This window comes from Mustelus asterias, chromosome 9 (genome assembly GCF_964213995.1).
Source record: "Mustelus asterias chromosome 9, sMusAst1.hap1.1, whole genome shotgun sequence".
NCBI classification, from domain to species: Eukaryota; Metazoa; Chordata; class Chondrichthyes; order Carcharhiniformes; family Triakidae; genus Mustelus; species Mustelus asterias.
The window spans coordinates 8,603,400-8,616,818 of NC_135809.1; the positions used below are offsets into that span (position 1 = coordinate 8,603,400).

At 43.1% G+C, this 13,419-nt stretch overlaps 1 protein-coding gene across 1 annotated transcript in view; it reads left to right on the forward strand.

Moving 5' to 3' along the window:
• Positions 1-12,731, forward strand: part of LOC144499073 (epiphycan-like) — a 33,390-nt gene extending 20,659 nt beyond the window's left edge. Inside the window, exons 3-6 of the mRNA XM_078221135.1 lie at positions 318-476; positions 1,767-1,969; positions 5,820-5,915; positions 11,748-12,731. Coding sequence (XP_078077261.1) covers positions 318-476; positions 1,767-1,969; positions 5,820-5,915; positions 11,748-11,915 — 626 coding nt within the window. The 3' untranslated portion in view covers positions 11,916-12,731. The remainder of the gene's footprint in view (positions 1-317; positions 477-1,766; positions 1,970-5,819; positions 5,916-11,747) is intronic.
• Positions 12,732-13,419: the final 688 nt, after the last annotated feature.

Consider the following 13,419-nt stretch of genomic DNA (forward strand, 5'->3'; position numbering starts at 1 on the left):
GGTGGTAGAGGTACAGAACTCCTCTCCACAAAAAAAGTAGGTGCTAGATCAATGAATAAGTTTAAATCTGAGACTAATAGATTTTTGCTGGACAAGAATGTGTAAGATATGGAGCCAGGCATCCAGAAAAAGTTAAGATATAGATTGGCTATGATTTACCTGGATGGCAGAACAGGCTTGAGGTGCTATCTGGCCCCTACAGTTCCTATGAAGATAATGGCAAAATAAACCTGGTGAAATACGTTGAACGGTTATTGTTGAATCGTAAACGAACAACTTCAATAAGCCAGTATTCATCTTCCGGTTTTATTCCTCAGGGCTTTCAACCTGTCTTATGTGTACCTGCCTGAGTGGGTCTGTCTACTGTGATGATACAGATATCAAAAACATACCCCCTCTTCCCAAGGAGACCACTCACTTCTATGCACGGTTTAACCAGCTCACCGACATAAAGAAAGGAGATTTTGATGGGCTAAGTACGACTATATACTTCAAGCATGTAATTAAGGAACAGAAGATAATGTTACTATCTGATTATATAACATGTCTTCTAATCCTGTTTCAGAATGTTTTAGGTGCTTGCAAACTTGCTTTGCTTGGGTTACAATATAATGGAAGTAACAATGAGATAGTAAACAGCCAAAGTGCTTTAATGTTTTGAGTGAAGGGGCTTATAGCCATGGCTGATATAAATAGATTTAAGGTGCAGATATTCATAGTTCACGAGGGATTAGAGGCATTTCTCTCTGTTAAAGAAAGACAAGTGGTTATATAGCTTGAGGTGCACTACTCTGCATCAAGCATAGGATAAACTAAGAAGACACCGCTCCATGGTCAGTACAGGAATTGAAACCATACCATTGGCACCATTCTGCACCACATTCGAGCCATCTAGCCAGCTGCCACCCAACCTCCGTAGCTCAGCCAGGGTCTAGTTGAATGGTGAAACAGGCACTTGATCCTATGGGACCTCTTTTGAAGGCTCTTTTCAAACCATGGCAATGCTCTTGGGCTGCCTTGTTGGGAGGCCATCCTAACTTAAATACCCACCTTTTGTGTTAGTCTCCAACTGCTAATGCTTCAATGGGGATTTGACAGAGATTAACTATATCCTTCGGTGGAGAATTTAGAAAAAAGGCAGCATAACCCTAAAACCAGAGTGAGGCCTTGGGTGATGTTAGAACGCACTTCTTCATACAAAGGGGGGTTAAAATCTAGAATCTCTGTCCCCCAAAAAAACCTTTTGAAGATGGGGGGGTGGGGCATCAATTGAAAATTTCAAAACTAAGATTGGAATGACGTGAAATTCCTTTGTGTATCGCTGCTGGAGACGGTGCTAAGGAGGCTTCTTGTCACCTTCCTGAGTGTCACAGAGCCACTAGCATCAGGAAAGGAAACAGGATCAGACCGTGGGGCAAGGAAGCAGAGTTAGGGGTGGCAAGGGAGGCAGTACAACCAGGAAGCAAAGACAGAAGTCAGGAGCTCTACAAAAGAGAGGAGGAACCATGTAAATAGCCTTACTTACATTGTAATACTGACAAGTATAATATTGGAAATGGTTGATCCATTCCTTATATGAAAGCCACATTATCTTAGTGTTACATTGAGTTCAAATGAGCACATTTCAAGCTGCTTATTTTGGTCAGGCAATTGTTAAAACCATACAGATATTAAGTGGGGACCATTGTATTTGTTACTTGCTCCATGAAGCAATAATTAAGGTTTGTTTCCAAATGTATTCATTGTGATTTTTTTAACCATCTCAGAACACCTAAAGAGAATTGACGTGACAGGTAATAGGATTTCTTCAATTGATGAAGATGCTTTGAGGCAGCTGCCTGAGTTGGTGGATCTGATGGTTGCTTCAAATGAACTTGTGCAACTCCCTGAGCTTCCAAAGACAATGGTCAGCATCGATGCAAGTTACAACAAACTGCACAGCAATGGAATAAAGAAAGAGGCATTCAAAGTAAGACCCATTATTATATTCTTTAGCATATCTCTTTTGTTAGATGTCTTTCATGAAGTCAACTTTCAAACCTTCCACTTAGAAGGGAAACCAGAACTAGAGGGCACAGCCTCAAAATAAGGGGGGGCCGGTTCAGAACAGGGTTGAGGGGGAACTTCTTCTCTCAGAGGGTAGTGAATCTCTGGAATTCTCTGCCCATTGAAGTGGTGGAGGCTTCCTCGTTGAATATGTTTAAATCACGGGTAGATAGTTTTCTGATCGATAAGGGAATTAGGGGTTATGGGGAGCAGGCGGGTAAGTGGAACTGATTCGCTTCAGATCAGCCATGATCTTGTTGAATGGCGGGGCAGGCTCGAAGGGCCAGATGGCCTACTCCTGCTCCTATTTCTTATGTTCTTATGTTCTTAAATGCCAAATGCAAAGTTCAATTAATATGATCATTGATTCAGTTTCCTCAATGCAGCAGATCTTTGCTCCTTAAGTGTATCAGCTACATATCTTTCAAAATCGTTTTGTCTGTACACACTTCTCACCTGCACCACCTAGTGGTGATATTCCAACCATAAAACCATAGAACCCCCTACAGTGCACAAGGAAACCATTTAGCCCATTGAGTCTGCACCGACTCTCCGAAAGAGCATCCCACCCCCAGGCCCTCCCCTCCGCCCTATCCCCACAACCCCACGTATTTACCATGGCCAATCCACCAAACCTGCATATCTTTGGACTGTGGGAGGAAACCAGAGCACCCGGAGGAAACCCACGCAGACATGGGGAGAATGTACAAATTCCACACAGTCAGTCACACATGGCTGGAATCAAACCTGGTTCCGTGGCGCTGTGAGCCAGCAGTGTCACAAGTTACTTGTCATATTTTTTGTGACAGTATTTTCATTTAGGCATTCCACATTTATAGTGTAATTTGCCAACGTAAATATCACAATTATTATCCACTCACAGATAACTTGGAGTAGCTTTCGAAGAGCCAGCAGCCATTTTTTCCCACATCAAAATCATTAAATATTAAGGAACTTTCTTCAACCATTTAAGTTTTTTTTACTTCTTTACTTCATAATAAATATTCACTTTCAATATCCTCTTTGTTAATACCTTGTGTTAATGAGAATTACCCTCATTAATACCTTGTATTAATGAGGGTAATTCTGACTCTGGGTATTAGTATAAAGTGGGTGATGTCTGTTTAGCTGCCTGTTTTACACCTCTCCCGATTCAATTTACCAGAAATTAAATTGGCGAACAATGTTTAATGGACAGCTTAACCTTTAATCATCCGACTGACATCAGCATGAAAGTCAAAATCACCCCTGCATCAGGAATGTAGTGCAGCTTGAAACAAAAGTCCCTCATTAGTCAAATAACCCAAATCACGAGAGAGCGGCACTGATTCTCCTGCCTGCAATCTCCCAGCTCAGGTTATAGAATGAATTAAAATTCATTGTCAATCATGAAGATAATTTAAATGAAAATTGACAGCGAGGTCCAGCTTATCCAACTGATGAAAAGATAAATGTTAAAGATGGTTCACTTTGAGCTTGTTGAACCCTCATCTGATGAAAGGAAGAAGTCACATTGATGTGACTCCATTTACAATGTCAGAATACCCCAAAGTTGTTCATGGCCAACAATGTAAATTCAATGTTGTTTTGTATGAAAATATGGCAGTTAGGTTGCATAAATTAATGTTCCACAAACAGCAATGAGATAAATGACCAATTCATCTGCCTTTGCAGTGTTGGTTGAAGGATTATCTTGATTTCTGCTTTTCAAGCTGTTTAACAATGGCAACTTTATGAAAATGTCTGTCTAGTAAATAAAATTTACAGATAGAAAAGCATTGTAGGATGTGTCCATAAGATTACTTGTTGTTTTACAGAGATTGGATATTTCTTTCAGAAATCAAAACAAAGTTATATTAAAATTCACAAACCTTCAAGATTGAAAGTCTACAGTCCGCGCGACATAAATGCGTTGAAGATGGCACAAAAAGAACCATAAACTGGGCCAGGATCTGAACGCGCCACATCTCATCTTTCCCCATTTGCTTCCAAGAGCCTTTTTTGGGACACTGCCTCGGTTGCTCCCCATTTCACAGAGAACAGGGGCCTCCCAGGCCAAGCATTTCCTGATACCCGATCTGCCAACTAGCGAAAGTGGGACCAAGCTAGCGGTGATGATCTGACTCTTAAAAAGTGTTTGCAGTTTTCAGGCTTCCTGATAATTTGATAGGACACGTGGACACGTAGGACATCTTGGGAGTTAGACTGCTTCTCCAGAAACAGGCACCGCTTTTTTCAGTTTTCCAGCCTCTGTGCCCTTCTTCTTAGGCAGTCCCTCTTGACTGAGGATGACTTGCTTCCTTTGGTACGATAAATTCTGAGATGCCTGATCATCCAATGCACAATCTGCCATATGCGGTGTTTGGAAGGTTGAGTAGATGGATTGTTTGGAGGCTTGTGCCCTCTCTCCAATGCTGCGACTTCACCTCTGCACATTCCTGATAAAGTCTCTCGATGTTTTCAGTACCTTCCTGAATGAAACTTCTCCATATTGGATGGTCACAAGTCAGAGAATACTATGAGTCGATGGGAATGTTTGACCTTTTCAGGAATACTTTCACGACATCCCTAAAGTGATTCCACTGTCCTCCTGGGAGTCTCCTGGCATGTGAAGTTTTGAGTAGAGCATTTGCTTTGGGAGTCTGGTGTCAGGCAAACAAATGACATGTCCTGCCCAGCAGAGCTGGTTTTGCGTGATTAACACCTCGAAGCTGGGCTTGTTACCTTGGGAGAGGACACTGCTGTTGTGTACCTCCTTTCCTTGAAGGATCTTGCAAAGACACTACTGATAGTACTTCTCCAGTGTTTTGAAGTGTCAGCTATAGGTTGTCCAAGTCTCCGGAGCATATAGTAGCGTGGGGATCAGTGCTGCCCAGTAAAACATGACCAAAATGCCCGTAATAGTACTAGCACTCACCTGAAGTATGCAAATAGAGTAACCTCCTACTTGAGCTCTGTAAAAGGGCCCAACACAGCCCACAAATTTTCATCCTCCACTCTCTCCACAGGCCACTCCACTCCCAGTTGAAGACAATGGAAATAAAAATGGGAATGTGGATTCACTCCCACCCATTTTTGATTATCAGAAAAAGCCAAAAGAACTCATATCTGTTGGCTCTTGTCTGCACCACAAAAGGTACTTTGTGGCTGCAGTTCATTTCAGGCAGTCTTTGACAAATACTCAAATAATGTTGTTCCTCAACTTACTGAATTTTTAAAACAAAATACTGTTTGGTGAAAACTTGACTCAGGTAAAAGCTATGGTGTGGAGATGCCAGTGTTGGACTGGGGTGGGCACAGTAAGAAGTCTGGTTAAAGTTAAAGTTTAAAGTCTAACAGGTTTATTTGGAATCACAAGCTTTCGGGGCGCTGCTCCGCCCCTTCACTGAACATGGGTCAAAATCCTGAATTCCTTCCCAAACAGCACTGTGGTTGTACCTACACCACATGGACTACAACGGATCAAGAAGGCACATCATCACCATTTTCTCAAGGGCAACTAGGGATGGGCACCTGATGATGGAGCAGCACTCCAAAAGCTCATGATTCCAAATAAACCTGTTGGACTTTAACCTGGTGTTGTGAGACTTCTTACGGGTAAAAGCTGTAAGCATTAATAATCTTGCACGAAGGAATGAGCTTTACTCTCTATACCAATCTTCAACAGAGATGACAATCACAGGTATTTTGCCATAGCATTGTGCAAATTGATATTAATTGATAATTGGTGATGCATTCTTTTCTCATTGTTTCTTTTTCTTTTTAATTGATAGGATATGAACAACCTTGAGTACCTGTACCTGGCTGGCAATTCTCTGAGTTATGTCCCACTTCCTCTGCCTGAGAGTCTGCGTTCCATTAACCTACAGGTATAGTATGCAGCATCCAAGTTGGACATTTATCGTGAAAAACCCAATAACCTGTTGTCACCACTCCATCCAAAATGACATTATTAGGGCTAGGTGCCAAATCTAGAGATATAATTGGGAAGATTTTTATATGTCGCTGAGTATGAAGATGACTGTGTGCTTTTTCTTAGCATGTGCAAAGGAGCAGAACCAAGTAATAGCCTGTCAGTGGTGAGATGGAGTTTCTTAAAACCATCTACAAGGCACAAGTTAGAGGTGTGATGGAATACTCCCCACTTGCCTGGATGAGTGTAGCTCCAGCAACACTCAAGAAACTCAACACTATCCAGGACAAAGCAGCTCGCTTGATTGGCACCCCAACCACAAATTTTCACTCTCTCCACCACCAATGCAGAGAGGCAGCACTGTGCATCATCTACAAGATGCACTGCAGAAATTCATCAAGGTTCCTTAGGCAGCACCTTCCAAACCCATGACCACTAGAAGGACAAGGGCAGCAGATACATGTAAAAATCACCATAAGACCATAAGACATAGGAGCAGAATTAGGCCACTCGGCCCATCGCGTCTGCTTCAAAGAACAAAGAAAATTACAGCACAGGAACAGGCCCTTCGGCCCTCCAAGCCTGCACCGACCATGCTGCCCGATTTAACTAAAACCCCCTACGCTTCCGGGGACCATATCTCTCTATTCCCATCTCATTCATGTACTTGTCAAGACGCCCCTTAAAAGTCACTACCGTACCCGCTTCCACTACCTCCCCCGGCAGCGAGTTCCAGGCACCCACCACTCTCTGTGTAAAAAATCTGCCTCGTACATCTCTTTTAAAACTTCCCCTCGCACCTTAAACCTATGCCCCCTAGTAATTGACTCTTCCACCCTGGGAAAAAGCTTCTGACTATCCACTCTATCCATGCCTCTCATAATCTTGTAGACTTCTATCAGGTCTCCCCTCAACCTCCGTCTCTCCAGTGAGAACAAACCAAGTTTCTCCAACCTCTCCTCATAGCTAATGCCCTCCATACCAGGCAACATCCTGGTAAATCTTTTCTGTACCCTCTCCAAAGCCTCCACATCCTTCTGGTAGTGTGGCGACCAGAATTGAACACTATATTCCAAGTGCGGCCTCACTAAGGTTCTATAAAGCGTCAACATGACTTGCCGATTTTTAAACTCAATATCCCGGCCGATGAAGGCAAGCATGCCGTATGCCTTCTTGACTACCTTCTCCACCTGCATTGCCACTTTCAGTGACCTGTGTACCTGTACACCCAGATCCCTTTGCCTTTCAATACTCCTAAGGGTTCTGCCATTTACTGTATATTTCCTATCTGTATTAGACCTTCCAAAATGCATTACCTCACATTTGTCCGGATTAAACTCCATCTGCCATCTCTCCGCCCAAGTCCCCAACTGGTCTATATCCTACTGTATCCTCTGATGGTCCTCATCGCTATCCGCAAATCCACCAACCTTTGTGTCGTCCGCAAACTTACTAATCAATCCAGTTACATTTTCCTCCAAATCATTTATATATATTACAAACAGCAAAGGTCCCAGCACTGATCCCTGAGGAACACCACTTGTCACAGCCCTCCATTCAGAAACGCACCCTTCCACTGCTACCCTCTGTCTTCTTTGACCGAGCCAGTTTTGTATCCACCTTGCCAGCTCACCTCTGATCCCATGCGTTTTCACCTTCTGCACCAGTCTGCCATGAGGGACCTTGTCATCCAGGCAAGTGGGGAGTATTCCATCACACTCCTAACTTGTGCCTTGTAGATGGTTTTAAGAAACTCCATCTCACCATTGACAGGCTATTACTTGATTCTGCTCCTTTGCACATGCTAAAAAAAAGCACACAGTCATCTTCATACTCCGCTACATATAAAAATCTTCCCAATTATATCTCTAGATTTGGCACCTAGCCCTATTTCGCCATTCAATCATGGCTGATATTTTTCTCATCCCCATTCTCCTGCCTTTTCCCCATAATCCCTGATCCCCTTATTAATCAACAACCTATCTATCTCTGTCTTAAAGACACCCAATTACCTGGTCTCCACAGCCTTCTGCGGCAAAGAGTTCCACAGATTCACCACTCTCTGGCTGAAGAAATTCCTCCTCATCTCTGTTTTAAAGGATCATCCCTTTAGCCTGAGGTTGTGTCCTCTGGTTCTAGTTTTTCCTACTCATGGAAACATCCTCTCCGCGTCCACTCCATTCAGGCCTCGCAGTATCTTGTAAGTTTCAATAAGATCCCCCCTCATCCTTCGAAACTCCAACGAGTACAGACCCAGAGTCCTCAACCATTCCTCATACGACAAGTTCTTCATTCCAGGGATCATTCTTGTGAACCTCCTCTGGATCCTTTCCAAGATATGGGGCCCAAAACTGCTCACAATACCCCAAATGGGGTCTGACCAGAGCTTATACAGCCTCAGAAGTACATCCCTGCTCTTGTATTCTAGCCCTTTCGACATGAATGCTAACATTGCATTTGCCTTCCTAACTGCCAACTGAACCTGCACGTTAACCTGAAGAGAATCTTCAACAATGACTCCCAAGTCCCTTTGTGTTTCTGATTTCCTAAGCATTTTCCCATTTAGAAAATAATTTATGCCTCCATCCCTCCTTCCAAAGTGCATAACCTCACACTTTTCCACATTGTATTCCATCTGCCACTTCTTTACCCACTCTCCTAATCTGTCCAAGTCCTTCTGCAGCCCCCCTGCTTCCTCAATATTACCTGTTCCTCTACATATCTTTGTATCATCTGCAAACTTAGCAACAGTGCCTTCAGTTCCTTCCTGAAAATTGTTAATGTATATTGTGAAAAGTTGTGGTCCCAGCACTGACCCCTGAGGCACACCACTAGTCACTGGCTGCCGTCCTGAAAAAAACACCATTATCCCCACTCTCTGCCTTCTGCCAGTCAGCCAATCCTCTATCCATGCCAGGATCCTAATCTTAACACCATGGGCATTTAACTTATTTAACAGTCTCCTATGCAGCATCCGGACGTTCCTCTTTAAGTCACTCACCATCCTGTTGGAAATATATTGCTGCCGCTCCTTCACTGCCACTGGGTCAAAATCCTGGAATTCCTTCCCAAACAGCACTGTGGTTGTACCTACACATCATAGACTACAGTGATTCAAGAAGGCATCTCATCACCATCTTCTCAAGGGCAACTAGCGATGGGCAATAAGTGATGGCCTCGCCAACCATGCCCACATTCCATAAATTAATTTTTAAAAAGACCATCTTCAGGTTTAGTCAGTGGATACTCCACAGCAGCAGCCTGGATGGTCTTGGTGACCCCACTGATGTTGGGTGGCTATACAGTCTGGAAATGGTTTAAAAGGACCCACTGCTGCCATGGGTCCTCAGCTGTTATTCCTTGACATGGTAGTTTTAACCACAAGTGGTGATGTGAGGGAAAGCATATTGCTGGTGCATTAAGGAGGTCCTTGAGTTAGGGCAGGCTTAGGTGGGTGTAAACCATTGTGCAGAGACAGAAAGGGAGAGAGAAAATGTTGCTCTGCTCAATACTGTTTAGTTTTCCTCCCTTATGATAGATCTCAGCAACCAATAACTCTTGCAGTGGAATACATCAGCCATATGTTGGATGCCTGTTTGCTTATCTCTTCAAGCTACCAGAAGAAGGAATACGGACACTTGCACCATCTCAAATAACTCAGTTTTGTTACACAAACCAATCATCATATTAAATACAGCCTCAGGAATATTCTCACTCTGTTTATCATGCAATCATAGAATGATAATCATCACACTTTTCGATCAGGCATATGCTGCAAAGAGTCACTCCCTGTTCTACTGTCATTTCCCTATATATTACATGATCTTGTGGGTTCCTTCATGTCCCCTGGACCAAACCAATGTGTTCCACAGCTCTCATGAATTCACTTTAATTTTCTAAGCTATGACAATTCTTGGGGAAGTATCTCACAAGTGTGGTATATCGGCTCAAGTATGGGCTTCTCTGTCATCTTGCTGAGCGGTCTCCAGCTCTTAACAGCTTTCTCCCACATGTAAATTGCCTGTCTCAAAACTACTTCCAAGCTCGCTGGCCGATGGGCGGGGCGAGCCAGTAAGATCATCCTGGTCACTTGCCTCTGTGGCCTCACCAGTGAAGGTTCTCTCCGGCGAGGATCATATCTGGTCCCCATCAATGGGAACCAGACGTGATGGCCTTGCCGGTAGGATCGGAGGCCATTGAGGCCCCCCCAAGATTGGGGACAGAGGGAGTTGTCGCTTGGGCAGTGTTGACCTGACACCCTAGCACTGCATAGCAGACACCTTGGCACTGCCAGCCTGGCACACTGGCAATGCTATGGGGGAGGGGCCTGGGGGGTGGGTGGGGACTGCTGCACAGACTGCAACAGCAATCGGGGGAGGCATGGGGAACGTTGCATACTCTGCAACCGGTGATTGACCACTCCTAGCGTGACCAGTCTGTGCGAGGGGCAGGGGTTTTAGGCACGATCGGTCCAGGCAGGGGGAGGGGATGGATCTGGACGGGGTGGGATGATCAGCTGCGGGGTTCCACAGTAGCCGGGGATGCGGAGGGGGGGGGGGGGATGGTGATTGGCCATGAAGGCCAGCTGTAGCTGTGGGAGGCAGTGACAGATCTCTGTGCTCACAGAACACAGAGATCTGCACATGCACAATTGCACCCTCTGTTGCTATCAGCCAGCTTTTGGGTGAGCTAACCCTGCCCACTTCCCCTGCTGGCGAGAAACCAGTTTGGCCTTGTTTTCTGACAGAATCAGGTAAGATTCCATTTTTAAGACGCCCAAAAAAACATAAATTTCTCCCCTTTTCATGCTCGTTTGGCACTTAGAATATTTTTGGCACGATCGCCCCCTCATCTCCACCAAGGATCAATTTTTTAATGTTTTTCCATTTCTAACTCAATGTATTTATCAAGCTCTTAACAGGAGTTTCATTTGATTTTACATTCAACAATTCAATCCCTTTTGGGAGGTGGGGGTCAGAATAGAAATTCACAAGATTCTTTCTCCAGTTTGGTCTGAAGTTCTCTTTTGCATTTCCTAAGAGATTGTGCAGCTGGTTGGTGATGACAGGGGATGGAGGGTGGAGGTTGCAGGGAATGTGGATGGGAGGAATGGTGTGCATCAGTTGCACCATGACAGTCTGAGACATACATTCTGCACTAGCTAGCCTTCTCCTGTATGTTGTTGTATGTTTAGGGAGGGAATTCCAGTAAGTGGGACGTAGGAAAGGCTGCCAGCTATGAGTCAAAGAAATACTGACATGATCCAACAAGAAACTGGAGTTAGAAGAACAGAGAGAATGGTTGTGCACAGCGTTAAGGCAAGGGTTATAGAGCTGGGGGAAGCTGCAGAGATAGGGGAAGATCAGGACACAAACAGACACAATCCTCAGTGTGCTAACAACTAATTTAAGATAATCAGTTGAGTTCATAACGTGGCTTATTTACACTCATACACAAAGACCCATTCTCTGCAAACAAAAGAAATATGTTCAAGCCTTCCACCTTTTTCAAAAGATGCGGGAGCTTGGAGAACCGATTGTTCCCCATTGCTTTCTCCATGGCAATGCCTTGAACAGTCAGAGTCAATTTGCTAACCAATCGGCAGCCTTTTGTCCTGTAGCATATATTGTAGTGATTGTTTGAAAGTTGGCATTTCTGCATTTGTCCTGATCAGTGTAAGATAAAAAACTTCAGCAATATGCCTTTCTTTTCAGCAATGTTCTGTACGACTAAGCAACTATCTGCATCCTATTAAACTAACGTGCTGGGGTTTTTTTCATGTTTTCAGAACAACAATGTTCAGCAGATTGATGATGACACTTTCTGTAATCCAAAGGACATCCACTATATTCGCAAGGCCCTGGAGCTGATTCGACTGGATGGAAATCCCATTAATCTAAGCAAAACACCTCATGCCTATACCTGTCTGCCCCATGTGCCCTTTGGCAATTATTAAAGATCTGTAATCCTGTTAACAGTGCGCACATAAAAAAAAATTCAACAACAGACCAAAACCTTTCATTATCATGCTTAGAATTTTCAATGGCAAATACTGTTTTTTTTCAAAGAATTTGCTTAAATGCTACACTCACAGTCTAATGAACAATTTAAACACCTCAGTAAAGGATGATCACAACTTAAAATAATTATTTGAAATGCTGGGTAATAAATTAAGAGAAAGAAAAAGTTGTAAATGTTTAATTTTTAAAAACTACTTTGGAATCCAATCTGTATTGATTTTCCCAAATAATATAATATGGTTAGTACACTATTGTTATTCGTTAAGCAATATATATGCTCCATCAGCGTATTTACAACATATTCCATGTTTTAAGCCTGACTCTATAAACAGAACAATTTCTCTTGCCTTTTTATTCCTTTGAAGCATTTTTATTTTATTGTTAGAGTTTAATGGACCCAGTCTGCCTTGCAACCATTGTTCCTAATTGTACTTGCAGCATGAATAAATGCCTCATTAATATTTTATTTTAAAAGCTTCTTAATATGAAAAAAAATTGAATTTTTGTATGCAACCCATCAGGACGAATTAAAAAAGTTATGTATAACTAGATGTTGATGCACCGGGATTAATGTTTCTTTTGGTCCTGATTGACTGAGGAGGGACAAGCAAGCTGAACCAAGTAAAATTTGTTTCCGACAATCATTTCTTTGAATTGCATTTTTTAAAAAACTATCATCAATGTGGAACCTGGCTTACAAATGTTAAGTGCATTCATTTATTTATGTAAATTAAAGTTTCAAACATTTTGTTTAACCTTTTAGGCCTCACTTAAATGCTTTCTTGATCTCTGGAATGTACTGCTTTGAGCCAGAGTGGCAAAGCTGCACTGGACCAATAGTTTTTTTTGAGGCAGATGTGTACATGGGGAAGAATTATGTGTGGGGAATGTAAATGTTAAAGACCTCCATTGCTGATCCTGACAAGACTTCCGGGGTCAGAGAGAATTTTAATATTTGTAATTGTTGTGCATGTGATGTCTGTCTCTTTAAGACAATACAGCATAAGAGGTCACCTGACTTGAAGAACCAATGAAAACTTAGAGTGAGTGATCACACCAGAGGGTGAGGGCTTCTTTCAGCAGCCATGAAGTAAGCACCCAGAGCTGCAGACTTCCTGTATCTAAGTTTCTCTTATCGATAAGTACCTTGTGCTCTTAACAAAGCCTCAAATCTATTGACAATGCTAGAAAGCCACAACATAACTGCAGTCTAGTGGCAGATGCCCACCTGCCCCAATATCTTCCAGAAAACCGAGGCAATGCTGCTCTGTCTGGAAACATGGAAAATAGGAGCAGGAGTAGGCCATTCAGCCCTTCGAACCTGCTCTGTCATTCATTATGATCATGGCTAATCAACTCAAAAATTGAAAAGAAATTTGAAAAGTGACTTCACAGGAGTGAAGCAGGGTTGGTGAGTAACTGATGTTGCGGACAGTATTT